At 38.2% G+C, this 14857-nt stretch overlaps 1 protein-coding gene across 1 annotated transcript in view; it reads left to right on the top strand.

Annotated features, from left to right (window-relative positions):
* The first annotated feature begins 1109 nt into the window (after positions 1 to 1109).
* The window catches only part of LOC124595172 (probable tRNA (guanine(26)-N(2))-dimethyltransferase), a 54118-nt gene continuing 40370 nt past the window's right edge, over positions 1110 to 14857 (top strand). The window contains exons 1-2 of the mRNA XM_047133784.1: positions 1110 to 1424; positions 1499 to 1586. Coding sequence (XP_046989740.1) covers positions 1198 to 1424; positions 1499 to 1586 — 315 coding nt within the window. The 5' untranslated portion in view covers positions 1110 to 1197. The remainder of the gene's footprint in view (positions 1425 to 1498; positions 1587 to 14857) is intronic.

Genomic DNA, 14857 nt, shown 5'->3' with positions numbered 1-14857 from the left:
CTACCATTGGGGTTACACTCGTCTAGTGTGAGACATTCCTTGGGAGGGGGGGGGGGGTGTCCACTGGGGGCTGAACCGCACAATAACACTGTGTTAGTTGTGGGGCGGCAGTGGGGTGAGTGGACTGCTGTAGCCTGTAGTGGTGTTGTGTACCGGTGCAGGCTACAGTGGGGACAAAGCCTCTCTGTCGTTTCTAACTCCCCAGTTCCACACAATGCAATACAATTATCTTCTTGTACTACTGTAAATCATATCAGTAATCTCTGTCTGTAACCTGACTCTAACCTAAACAATGTTCCCTGTCATTCCAGTAATCACAGGGATTGTGTCTAGTGTGGTTGTCTCCCCCACCCCTCTACACTTTTGGCGATGTGCTATTTCCTTCATCCTCCTGTTCAGATGCAGGCCATGATTAGTGTATCTTCATCTCCCAGTCTCAGCACCTGACACGAGACAGCTATGAGACTTTGTTTCAGACAAAAGCGATTCGCTCAGCTTTTTATTACACAGCTAACAGTCGTGTTAACTTAGGAATATACAAAAGCACAAAATCGAGACAATAACTTGAATGAGCGTGGCGAAAGTGGATTAACTTCCGATGTTAACAGGCACGGATACCGTCAAAACTTTCTTCCAGGGAAACGTTGGTGTAATGTGGCAGCCCGTTCACGGCCTGTGTGAATGCTGCCAATTGAAATGCATTGTAGAATGTTTAGACGTGACGTGACACGATGGCCAGTGTAAACTGGCCTTAATTGTATTTGACGTTATTTCGTACTTAGAAAGAAACAAAACAAATTGAATGAGGTAAATGAGAGATATGTAGCTCCTCATAAATGTTGTTTGATGTATGCTTCTTGACATTTTCCTGGCCATAAGAACATTCTGTTATCTTTCGGGCGTGTGTCGGCTGGTAGCGATTGAGCCATCTTCGAGGTAAGTCGGTGAAAGAAGTGAAACTACTTTACGCATTACTGAAGACAATACACAAAAATCATTTTTCCGTACCTGTAGATTGTATTCGCCTTGAAGAGAAAACACAAAAATCGTTTCATCGTTTTTGTAATTGTCTTGGTCTTGTGTTTTACATCTTTGGATGTTGGTTGGTCGTGTACATCTTTGAATTTGTTTACAGTGTGATGGACATGTGGCATTGTTGTTGTTTTGATGTCAAGCATTTAGATCAGATACACTTGTATGACACAAAGACTCCCTGTATTTATACAACTGCGTCGATTAGTAGCGTCAACCCTGAAGCGTAATACACTCGATGTGAAAACGATTATGGCTAGTACATGTGTAGAAGAGAACACGGAAGCAAAACAAAATATTGTAACTATAGAAGAAGGGCAGGCAAAAGTTATTATTGAGTCAGCAAACAACGTATTTTATAATCCGGTTCAGCAGTTTAATAGGGATATAAGGTATCACATTGTAGTCTTTGTCGTGTAATATAACAATGTCGCCGTAAGTACTATTTTTAAATTTTTATTTTCAGTACTGCTGTTCTAACCTTACTTGCGAATGAAAGGTTGGAAAAGCAGGGTCCACAAGAAAGTAAACCACAAGCGGGAATCAGATACGAGGTTGGTAATGTCTACTTGATTTGAAGGTGTATCTATTTGCATTCATCGAGTTACAAATCATTCAATGTTATTTGAGAAATATTCTTGGATATAGAGCCTGTTGAGCAATAATTAATGTACAGAACAGGTAATAGAAATTGCTATCGTATGTTGTTTATTTCAATATTTTTATTTTTGTCTTGTAGTTAGGTCAGTTCACCATTAACTCATGTTATTAACAGCAAGTACCATTAAATGTATGCTAGCAAGAGAGATTAAGTGAAGTTTTCATAAGTTGTCAGAGGTAGTTTGACTTATTAATTCAGCTGGTTTCGTCTATGGATCATGAAATAACTGTTCAGTTGTCAGTCATTCTGTAGTCTTGTGAATTTTATTTTTTCTTACGGAAATTAATGGCACTTTTGCAACTGTCAGTACTTTCTGTGTGTGAAAAGATCAAATGTTAATCATTATTCATTGCAGTACATTCATAAAAATGGTATTTGCTCAAGACTAATGTTTCGGATTAAATTTGCTTTTAGTAAGCAAAGATTTGGTCTTTTACACTAAATTACTTTAGATTTAGTTTTTGCCCATAGACCCAAAAAATGAGATCATCCTCTTGAGGATGGAAGATCCATTAACTAACCCTTATCGAAGATGAATGCAGAAACTTTCCAGTACACATCAAAAACTTTCAGCCCTGTGTTAATTAAAAAATTTGTAGCTGAAAATATTTTTGTAATTACTTTCAACAAAAAGACACAAATGATTGTTAGGATACAGATCAGGATATCTGTATGCTAACAACCATACCAGCATCATTTCTGTTGTGTATTGGAAAGTTTCTATACTTGTTATGCATGTGGTTTTGTTGATGGATTAAATTGTGGGTCGACAAAACCTTTAATGAGCAGAAGTGAACTCAATAACACAAAACACTGAGTTTTGTATAGATTCCTGTTATGAGGCATCATGCTCTCAAATCAAGCCCTGTAGTATCAGAGAAATTTCATTTATAAAATTGGTATCCAAAACTGAAATAAAATCTTTTTATCAGGTGTCAGTTGACATTCTCATGAATGGATGAAAGGAAAAGTGTTGAAATTTGTAACTAGAGATTCCTTCATATTTTTTGTAGGAAAAGATGTTCAGAAACAAAGGTGGGATGTGTTAGGGGGCCTTAAATCGTATAAATGACGGTGAGATAATTATAGATAGTGTAGAAGCACATATTGTACAAGGCAGTTGGCATTGTCATGTCTTTGAATTTATTTTATCTCAATATCAAGGTCATGACTTCTTAAAGCAGGTAGTAACATATTCTTAACTTATATAAGAAATAAAAAGCAGTCTAATAAAATGATAAAATATGAATGTCTGTTGTGAGAATAATGATAATTCACTAGTAGGCTCTAGTAAGAATTAAACATGCAGCATTAACAGGTTATTTGATTTCATATAATATTTTAATGGACAAGAAAAGGCAAAGTTATTGGTCATGACCTGTGAGCAGGAATCAGTCACACATTCCATAGACCTTGATGTGTTCATAAAGTGAGCAAAAAATTATGAATAGTAAGCAGTAGGTGTAAAACAAAGCATAGGGCCAGAGATAGAAATATGCTCAGTGAAACACTTGGAAGGTCAATAGTGGGGCCTTCAGTTATTTCCATAGCAGAATCTTATCAAAATGTGTCTCATAGAACCCAGAGAAATGGTCATATGCAGAGGTTGTTGCTGGCACCAAAGCTAGTGTACAGACATTCATAGACGACACAGGAACTGGGATTCAGGGTAGCAAAGCAGAAGCTGAAGTACTTTATACCATTTCCAAATGATTCTTTACAAAGGGAAATAAGGGACTTCAGCCCCAGTTTCATTCGCACATTTCTACAAGGGTGAGTGACGTAGCTGTTACTGTCAGTAGGGTTGAGAAACAGCTGAAACTGAATAAGTCTTCAAGGCCTAATGGAAATTCTTTCCAGATTCTGTATAGAAATTATGATTTAACTATAATACACCATACATCGGTAAAACATGTATTTGTGCCCAGTAGTTGGAAGAAAGCTCAGATATCACATGAACAATAGCAGAAGTGATGGGCGAAACTAGCATCCAGTATCATTGACATCCATCTCTTGTGTAATCTCAGAACATGTTTTGAGCTCAAACATAATTATTCTAGATAAACTAAAGTATTGTGGTATGAATGGGACAGTGCACAAATGGTTTAATTCATACTTAACTGGAAGAATGCAGAAGGTTGAAGTTAACAGTACACATAGTCTACAAAAACCAGCAGAATCTAACTGTGGAAGTATCAAGAATGGTGTCCCACAGGGTTCAGTCTTGGGCCCCTTATTGTTCTTAATATATATTAACGACTTGCCACTCTAAATTTATGAAGATGCAAAGTTAGTTCTTTTGGCTGATGATACAAGTATAGTAATCACACCCAGGAAGCAAGAATCAGCTGAGGAAATTTCAAATAATGTCTTTCAGAAAATTATTAAGTGGTTCCCTGCAAATGGACTCTCACTAAATTTTGAGAAAACACAGTTTATACAATTCTGTACAGTAACTGGCATAATACCATTGATAAATACGGACTATGAATGGAAGTCTGTTGCTAAGGTAGAATACTCAAAATTTCTGGTTGTGTGCATTGATGAGAAATTGAATTGGAAGAAACACATTGATGATCTGCTGAAACGGTTAGGTTCAGCTACTTATGCTATTAGGGTTATTGCAAATTTTGGTGATAAACACATAAGTAAAATAGCCCACTATGCCTATTTTCATTCACTGCTTTCATATGGCATCATATTTTGGGACAATTCATCATTAAGAGAGAAAATATTCGTTGCACAAATGTGTGTAATCAGAATAATAGCTGGAGCCCACCCAAGATCACCCTCCAGACATTTATTTAAGGAACTCGGGATATTCACAGTACCTTCACAAAAAAAAAAAAAAAAAAAAATTATATATATATATTCACTTATGAAATTTGTCATTAATAACACATCCCAATTCAAAAATAACAGTGAAGTGCATAGCTACAACACTAGAATAAAGGATGATATCCACTATTCTGGATTAATCTCACTCTGGCACAGAAATGGGTGAATTATGCTGCCACAAAAATCTTTGGTCATTTGCCAAATGGTATTAAAAGTCTGACAGATAGCCAACCAACATTTAAAAGCAAATTAAAAGAATTTCTGAATGACAACTCCTTCTACTCAATAGATGAATTCTTAGATATGAAGAAGTAACTGTAAAAAAAAAAAAAAATTATTATTAATTAATGATTGTGTGTAAAGAAAACTTATGTTAAAGTGACACGAAATGTTGTATTCATGATCTATGGAACAAGGATTAATGTATGTATGAGGTATTGCGATCTTAGTGATCTCCAAGTCAAGTGGCATGGCTTTCGAAAACACAGGTCACACAAAATCCGATTTGCACTTTTTTCACATGTCTTCCGAAAGCCATTGATCAAGGCAATATGTGTGTGTTGGGGGGGGGGGGGGGAGGGGGAGTGGTCAGCATGTTATCTTGGATGGAGTTATCCACAGATTTAGAAGTAGCTTCAGACTTCCCTCAGGGAATTGTTTTTAACCCTTGTTGTTTGTACTGGATATTAATGTCATGGTAGACATTGATAGTTATCTCTCACATTTGGCAGGATATGCTGTTATCCATAATGAAGTTCTACCTGAAAAATGCTGCACAAATAATCAAGCCTATCTTGATAAGATTTAAAAATGGCATGAAGATTGGAAAATTGCTTTAAATGTTCAGGGAAATGTGAAATTCTACACTTCGAAAAGTGCAAAAAGCTTAGCATGTTCGACTACAATATGTGGGAGTGTCAGTTAAAGTCAGTCAACTCATACAAATATGCCAATGTAATGATTTGTGGGGTATGGTCACATATCCTGAATTGTAGATAAAGTGGGTGTTAGACTTTGCTTCATTGAAAGGACACTGGAAAAATACCATCAGGTTAAAAAGTAGATTGCTTGTAAAACACTTATTACATCTACATCCATGTGACTGCTCTGAAATTAACACTTAAGTGCCTGGTAGAGGACCTACACGTATACTCAGCAAACCACAGTGAGGCGCATGGCAGAGGGTAAGTCACAATGTACCAGTTATTTGGGTTTGTTCCCATTCCATTCACATATGGAGCATGGGAAGAATTATTGTTTGAATCCCTCCATGCATGCAGTAATTATTCTAATCTTATTCCCACAATCCTAATGTGGGTGATACATAGGGGATTGTAGTATACTGCTGGAGTCATCATTTAAAGCCAGTTTTTGAAACTTGGTTAATAGAATTTTTTCAGGATACTTTATGTCTATCTTCAGGAGTCTGCTAGTTGTGATTTTTTCAGTATCTCTGTGACACTAGAAATGGAAATCTACCTCTTCCACCTTGTTTACCCACAACTGAGCCTGTATGATCATTCCATCTTGTATCCCTACAAAGTGTTACGCCTAGGTATTTGTGTGAGTTGACAGTTCCAACTATAACCCATTGATATTACGGTCACAGGATATAAAGTTTTTTTTTTTTTTTAAGTGCACAGTTTTATATTTCTGAACATTTAAACCATGTTGCTAATCTTGCAAACTACCACTTTGAAATCTTATCAAGATCTGACTTAATATTTATGGAGCTTCTTTCAGGCAGTACTTCATCATAGATAACTGCATCATCTGCAAAAAGTCTGAGGTTACTATTAATACTGTCTGTAAGCTCATGAAAGGTCATTAACATGCAACATGAATGGCATGGGTCCCAACACACTGAGTCACAGCTGAAGTTAGCTCTATATCTGACAGTGACTCTCCATCCAAGTTAACATACTGTGTCCTCCCTACCAAAAAGTCCTCAATCCAGTCACAAATTTCATTTGATACCCCATGTGATTGTACTTTTGACAGTAAGTATAGGTGTTAGTCAAACGCTTTTTGGAAATCAAGAAACACTGCAGCTACCTGATTGCCTTGATCCAACACTTTCAGTGTGTCCTGTTAGAAAAGTGTGAGTTGTGTTTAATGTGATTGATGTTTTCGGTATCCATGCTGGTTGGCATTGAGGATGTCATTCTTTTCAAGACGCCTCATTATCTTTGAGCTCAGAATATAGTCTAAGATACTATGACAAATTGATGTCAAGGATATTGGACAGTAGTTTTGTGGGTTACTTCTACCACCCCTCTTGCATTTGGATTTGACCTGTGCTTTTTTCCAAGAACTGGGCACTATTTTATGTTCAGGGGATCTACGAAAGATTATAGTTAAAAGAGGAGCTAACTCAGTTGCAAATTCAGTATAGAATCTGATACAGGTTCCATTGGCCCCTGGAGCTTTGTTCAGTTTTAAAGATTTCAGCTATTACTCAATGCCACTGACACTAATACTTACTTCATTCATCTTTTCAGTTGCGTGAGGATTAAATTGGGCAATTCATCTGGATTTTTCTTTGTAAAGGAACATTTGAAAATAAAGTTAAGCATTTCAGCTTTGCTTTGCTACCCTCAGTTTCAGTTCCTGTCTCATTCGCTAGAGAATGGACACTCAACTTTGGTGCCAGTAACAGCCTTTACGTATGACCAGAATTTCTTTGGGTTCTGTGAAAGCTCACTTGGCAATATTCTGCTACAGTCGTCATTGAAGGCGTCACACATTGGTCTCTTGACAGCCAAACCTGTTTCATTCAGCATCTCTCCATCTATAGCCATATGCCTTGTGTTACACATCTTGTGCAGTAATCTCTGTTTATTTAGAAGCTTCTCTACAGTGACTGAATACTAAGTTCCTCATTGAGATATGACACTACTAATTGTTTCTGTAGTTTGCTGAACATATATATGTATATCTTGCTGCTTTTTGAGTTGCCCTTTAGACTTAGGTAATCATTGTTGCCACAACCATGTCACCGTCACTGATACCAGTTTCGAAATGGACTTCCTTAAAGAGGTCGTGTCTGTTTGTTGCCATTGGATCCAAAATGTTTTCATCATGAGTGGGGTACCTAACTAACTGTTCTAGATAATTTTCAGAGAGGGCATTTAGTAATGTTTCACAGGATATCTTATCACATCCACAACTGACGAAACTAATTTTTCCAATTCATTACTGGATAGTTAAAGTTTCCACCAATGTTTACAGTATGATTGGGGAACTTACATACATGTGACCTGCGGTTTTCTCTAAGGTTTTCGGTTATATTGGGAGATGAGTCTGGTGAGTGATGAAATTATCACTTTATGCCCACCCCTGATGCTGAGACTTGCCCAAATAATTTTACATGCAGCTCCAGTTTCTATCTTTGTATAGGCCTATATGAGTTTCTTATCTACTGCGACAAATCTACCGTCACCATTTCCCATTTGCCCATCCTTTCAATATACAGTCCTGTTTTCCCCAAAAATCTCACTGCTATCAGTTTCAGCTTTCAACCAGCTTTCAATACCTAGTTTTATGTGAGCTTCACTGCTTTTCACGAGTGCTTCAAACTCTGGCACTTTGCTGTGATGCTTCTGCAGTTAATTGTTAGGATTTTAATGCTCTCATCTGTTCGAGGCATTTCTTTCAGTCCTACTCTTATTCCTCTCAGTTTCCTATCACTATCTTTAAGTGGATTGGATGAAGAGTCACCTAATCTAAAAAAACTCATGTATCAATCCCAAATACAGTCAGCTACAGGAGTTGTAGCCTCTGATGTGTAGTGCACACCTGACCTATTTAGGGGGCTCTACAGTTCTCAACCCTGTGGCACAAGTCTGGTAAATTACAGCCTAGCTTGTCACAGAACCTCCGAAGTCCTTCCACTCGACTCAGAACCTGTGATTAGTTCTGGGGACAATGTTGCAGATTGTGAACTTCATTGAAACCGATGCTCAAGGCTGGTGTTCTCAACCCTTTTTGCCAATCGCAGGAATGACCCAAGTACGACCTCGGAGCTCAGACGACTGGCATCATTTGTTCCAACAAACACCACAGTTTACAGTTGATTGCACCCTGTTTTCTTAATGGCTGCTGCAATAGCTTCCTCAATGAATGAGGCCTCTAGGCATACACACTGAGTGCACCTGGTGTCCTTTTCTGCCTCTTGCTGCCATTTTCCTAAGGGGCACAGTCATTCGCATCTTTGAACTGCTTACTATTAATAGGCCCATACCCTTTTGCATGTGCCTCCTGTTGACACCAGACATAACAGGTTTCCCCAGAACACGTGAAGTGAGTTCCACTTGCACAGTTTCAGTGAAAGACAGCACCTCAAATTTGTTAGTTAAGGGGATTGGAACAACACCCTCAGTCCTCCCTGGTTCCTTTCCACCCTGTACAGGTTGCCTTGATTTACCATTAACATGACACTCGCAGTCAAGTGGCTGAGTACTAACAGATCGTGTACTTTCTGCAGAGGAGGCAGGATCCACAGTAGAGGATAGTATTTGAGATGCCTCTGGTACTGATATCACAGGTAAACAACTCTCAGGCGCTCTTCCAACACACTGAATCTGCATCAGCTGCCAATCATTTGACAGTAGTCACGGCGATTTTCAGCTGCTTACAAATGTCAGCCAACTCATCTCATGTTCAACAACATCGTTCACGGTGGGGCTTCGTTTTGGCTGGTGCAATGCATTACAAGGCAGTGAAAAATAACTTTGTAAGTTAAGCCTGCTGATTATCTTTTAATCTGTTAAGCTAAAAGGTTACTGGTTCCCTATGAGAACTGAAGCAAATACACAAAATAAGATTTTTATTAAGGCAACACAAAAACCTTTGGTAAAAATTGCTAGTTTCCTAAAATATTTTGAAGTTAATTATATTTGTTAGAAAACCTGAAATCAGATTTAATTCACGATAAATGTAGATAATATATAGGGCTACTTCTCCTTAAGGAAAAAGTAGATGTAACCCAATAAATTAGTTAGAATATCAGTTTATCAAACCACCTTCAGACTATTGCTGTACCATTCCACTCTCAAACAGTACAAGGGACAAATGGACACTTAAATCTTTCCTTAGAAGCTCTGATTTCTGTAATTTTATTACGAAGATAATTTTTCCCTACATAGATTGGGATCTGTAAAATATTTTCACATTCAGAGGAGAAAGTTTGTGATTGAAATTTTGTGAAAAGATCTCACCGCAATCTAAAATGCCTTTCTTTTTATGACAGACACCCCCTCTTCCTTGCCATATCCATGACATCTATCCCCTTTTCATTATAATACAAAATGAACTGCCCTTCAATGCCCTCTGTCAAACCTATCTGGTAAGTATCCCATACTGCGCGGCAGTACTCTAGCAGAAGATGGAAAAGTTTAGTGTAGCCAGACTCCTTAGTAGACCAGTTGCATCTTCTAAGTGTTCTGCCAAAAAACACAGACTTGTTTTGATTTTCCCATCACATTATCTATGTAAACATTCCAATGTAAGTTGTTTGTAATTGTAATTTTTAGTTTTTAGTTGAACTGGTAGCCTTGGTAGATTTTTGTGATTTGTTGTGCAACCAAAATGTACAGATTTCGTTCAGCAGCCTTGTGGATGGCTGCAGACTTTTCCTTATTCCACTTTCTGCACCACAGAGACACTGTGACACCCATCATAGAATATTGCTCAGCTGTGAGAGATCAATGCAAAAATTGTTCTAACTTATTGAATGGGTACATACAAGGATTACATGAATGGGGGACATGTTCGTTTGACTCGTGCATGTATTCACAAACAATGGTAGATGCAGAACCACAAATGCTTTATGACATTTATGGAATTTTCCTTCGGTAAGGGCAGGATGTGACTACTGTTTTAAATAGGAAGCACTTTTATAATGGTCTGTGAAATTGTATGTATTTGGTTACCAGTCAGCTTTTGATTTTTTAGGTCATTGTGAGATAACAACTGAACTTTACGGGCACACTTCTGTGTTCCTCAGAAATGTTTACATTTAGCAAAAAGTGAAAGATGAGGTTTCTTGTAACAGAAAATCACCTGTATGATGTAGATTTTGATGTAGTATATTCTTTTAAGGAAAGCAGAAAGATGACCCTATTGGAAATTATTCCTTATAAAATCCTCTGATAAATAAATACTGTGATCTCATTATGAGCTTTAAATGAGTAACATAAATGTATTTTTTCAGTTTATTTCTTTTGGTACTCTAATATTAAATCTACTTTCTGGTGTAAGCAACAAAATAGTCTTTTATGCTGGTATGCAATATTCTTTTTAATTTTCTGTCTTTTAGTACGACAGTATTCCCCACCTAAAACTGCTCTTGGCCTTTAACCTACATCTTAAACATCGAAGCAAATGCTGATCAACTTCAGGCTTTAGTGTGTCCCTACTCATAACCATTCCAAACCATTGGTTATGAGAAGTGGTGTAAACTCAGGGCAGCCAGTTTTTTATGCATTAAATAGTGCTATTCCTTGCTTTGTGTAGTTATGAAATATCTACTTACAAATTGGGCACCAAAAAAGTTTTTTATGTGGGGTCAATATTACACACAACCTACATCATCACACAGTGTCCAGAACACATTAGCCATAGCATCCATTTCATCATTCAGATACCCCTGAGTCTGTTGTAACACTCAAAATAGCTTAACTACCACAATACCAAAGGAGAAAAACAAACAGTCACTGTCCTCATGAGGCACGGTGCTACCTATGGATTAGTTACAAATTCTGGATAATGATTGATAAAATTACTGATCCAACAACTTTCATTGAAACATATCTACAAACCCATTCAAAAAGTTATTTACTTCAATATTAACTACTGAGTACAATTTTTTTTCTGCAACATAGTACAAGGTGTACAACTTTGCTTCCGCCGTTTTCCCGCAACATTTGAGGCTTTAATGAGACAAATTGGTTTCACAAGTATCATTAAAAGTATTTTCCATTGCTGGCCACTACTTTCTCCCATCTTTCGGGCAGTGTACGAATCCTGCATCGAAGAAATTGTTCATCTTTTGAAGCGATCCATGAATTGATCCAGTTTGTGACTTCTTCATGAGTTTGGAAGTGTTGGTCAGCCAGGCCATGCACCATTCATCTAAACAGGGGATAGTCAGAGGGAGAAATGTCTGGAGAATGTGGTGGGTGGGGTAGGACTTCCCATTTTAACGTTTCCAAGTACATTTTGACCTCTTTTTGCAATGTGGGGTCAAGTGTGCTCATGCAGCAAAATCACTTTATCATGCCTCTCGCTGTATTGTGGCTGTTTGTCTTTTAATGCTCTGCTCTAATGCATTAATTGCATTCGATAATGAGCACCTGTGATTGTTTCACTTGGTTTTAGCACGTCATAGTATACGACGCCGAGCTGGTCCCACCAAACGCAGAGCATGATTTTGGAGCTGTCGACATGGAAGCACGGCCAGGATATACCCATGATTTTTTGTGTTTAGGGTTATCATAATGAACCCATTTTTCGTCCCCGGCCACAGTGCGATGCAGAAATCCCTTCCGTTTTTGCCTCTGAAGTAACTGTTCACAAACACTGTTCAACGTCTCTTGGGTTCAGCTCACACGGGACCCAAGTTCCTTCTTTCTGAATCATGCCCATAGCCTTGAGATGTTTTGAAATGACTTGTGTCACTCCCACTAATCGTGCCACTTCTTCTTGAGTTTGATGCGAGTCTTCACTCAGCAATGTCTCCAATTCTGCCTCTTTGAAAACATTCTCTCTTCCACCACTATGCCGGTCTGTGACGTAAAAGTCACAGTTCTTGAAGCGTTGAAACCACTCACGACATGTTCTTTCACTAATAGTGTTCTTACCATACATAATCGAGAGCATTCGATGAGACTCAGCCACTGTTTTCTCCATATTGAAACAAAACAGTAACACCTCCCACAAATGACGAGAATTAGGGTCGTAAACTGACATTTTCAATCAAGAACAACTTTATGATGCAGACACAAATTGACTAATGTTTGAATGAGGTTATGTTGACAAAGGTCCAAGCTAACTGCCTGACGTCTGCAATCTGTTTCTTTCGACCGCTACTTACCGTTGTCGCCACCTATTGGCAAATGGCGGAAGCAAAGTTCTACACCTTGTTTTTCACTACACAAATCAAATGTTACTGTTGTAATGTTTTTGTCTCTTCTCTCCCAATCTTGGAGAAACTGAAAATGATGTTAATCAGACTTCAACTACTGAAAACATCAAGATGTACTAATTTTACTCTAAATACAATGCTTTCCTGTCTCTAATTAGGTTACCATAGTCTTCTGATCAATACACTCAGTCAACTCCAGACCCAAAATTCTACTGCCCTAAAAAGAAAACCATTATGATCCTCAGAAAGAACTACATAAAAGCAAAGGAATGGCATTATACAAGGGCTTTCAGTAAAGAATGAACATAATTTTTTTATGGTCATAATTTCTTACTCTAAAATTTAATCTTATGATATTCTGTTAGCTTAATGTGCAACAAACACACCGTGGTAGTTTCATTGTTGGGACTCCTGGTTCCCGCCTGTGAGAGGCAGGCAAGGTCAGACATGTTCAGTATTGCATACCGCTACAATGGAGGTAGCATGTGAGGAACAATATGTGGCTTTGAAATTCTGCTTTTGTCTCAACAAATCTTCAGCTGAGGCCTATACAATGCTACAGGAGGCCTATGGAGAGTCTGTTCTTCCCTACAGCACAGCTCGAAGATGGTTTAAAATGTTTAAAGAGGGGAGACAATAAATTTCAAAGGAAGGTGGACCCGGTGCTCCAGTTACTGCTTACTGCTCTTACGGAAAAAAATATGAACACTGCAGCTGTCATTGTGAGAGAGGATCGGCGTATTACCTTAAGATGACTTCCCACTTTCTGAAATACTGAACATTTCAATGGGTGCCATTCAGACGTTAGTGACAGAAAAACTACAAATGACATTTGTTTCTGATTCCCGAACAAAAGGACATTCACATATTAGCTCTGCATGCTGTTAAAGTTGACATTAGAGGAAGGTCCTAAGTTTCTTTCAAATGTAATCACTGCTGATGAAACTTGGCTACATCATTTTGACTCTGAAAGCAGACAGCAAAGCTCAGGGTGAAAATCTCCTTCATCACCAACCCACAAAAAAGCAAAACTGGTGCTTCTGCTGGGAAAGTTATGGTCATCTCATTCTTTCATATTAATGGAATGGTTTGTCAGCATGTTGTACCTGCACACACATCAGTAACTGGACAATACTACAGGGATGTCCTGAAAACATTGCAAGTCCATATCAGGCACAAAAGACCACATTTTTGTGAAGCAGGCTGGATGCTGCACCACAATAATGCGTGCCCTCATATTGCCGATGTTGTTGCTGAATATCCTGCAAAAATCAACGTGAAGTGCATCACTCACCCTCCCTCTTCTCCGGATTTAGCCCCATGTCACTTTTTTCTGTTCCCGAACATGAAGAAACGCCTTCATGGGAGGCATTAGCAATCATCAGAAGCAGTGGTGAAAGCTGTGAGATGATTTTGAAAGCGTGCATTTGAAGACTGGCAGAAACTCTGGGACAAGTGTATTGCATGCATGGGAGACTACTTTGAGAAGGATCATCAGAATTATGAGGATGAGTAAAGGTTGTTGTTGTTGTGGTCTTCAGTCCTGAGACTGGTTTGATGCAGCTCTCCATGCTACTCTATCCTGTGCAAGCTGCTTTATCTCCCAGTAACTACTGCAACCTAAATCCTTCAGAATCTGCTTAGTGTATTCATCTCTTGGTCTCCCTCTACGATTTTTACTCTCCACGGTGCCCTCCAATACTAAATTGGTGATCCCTTGGTGCCTCAGAACATGTCCTACCAACCGATCCCTTCTACTAGTCAAGTTGTGCCACAAATTTCTCTTCTCCCCAGTCCTATTCAATACTGTTGTCAAAAAAAGAAGATCATAATTTATTTACTACCCTTGTACCTTGTGCCAGAAAACCTGAGAGATCACATTTTGTAATAGTGCTTGATTGTAGGCTACGGCCATTCGTAGTCTTCCTACCAGTCTGCTTTGATGGTCTGGGCTTCCATTATCATGTATAATACGTTCTTCAGCATTATTCATCGTTTCTCCATTCAGATAGGCTTTGATTAACTTCTACAACATTACAATAAAATTTTCATATTAATTCACAATATATATAAAAAATCACAATCCACAGAATTTAAAAAGTAATATTTTCCTAATAATTCAGCTTTGCATCATCTGAATGTTAAATAGTGCGATACCTTTTTTGCATGATGCATTATTC

The sequence above is a fragment of the Schistocerca americana genome, chromosome 2, assembly GCF_021461395.2.
Source record: "Schistocerca americana isolate TAMUIC-IGC-003095 chromosome 2, iqSchAmer2.1, whole genome shotgun sequence".
NCBI classification, from domain to species: Eukaryota; Metazoa; Arthropoda; class Insecta; order Orthoptera; family Acrididae; genus Schistocerca; species Schistocerca americana.
The sequence above is the reverse complement of the archived record's forward strand: the minus strand, read 5'-3'. Positions and strand labels throughout refer to the sequence as shown.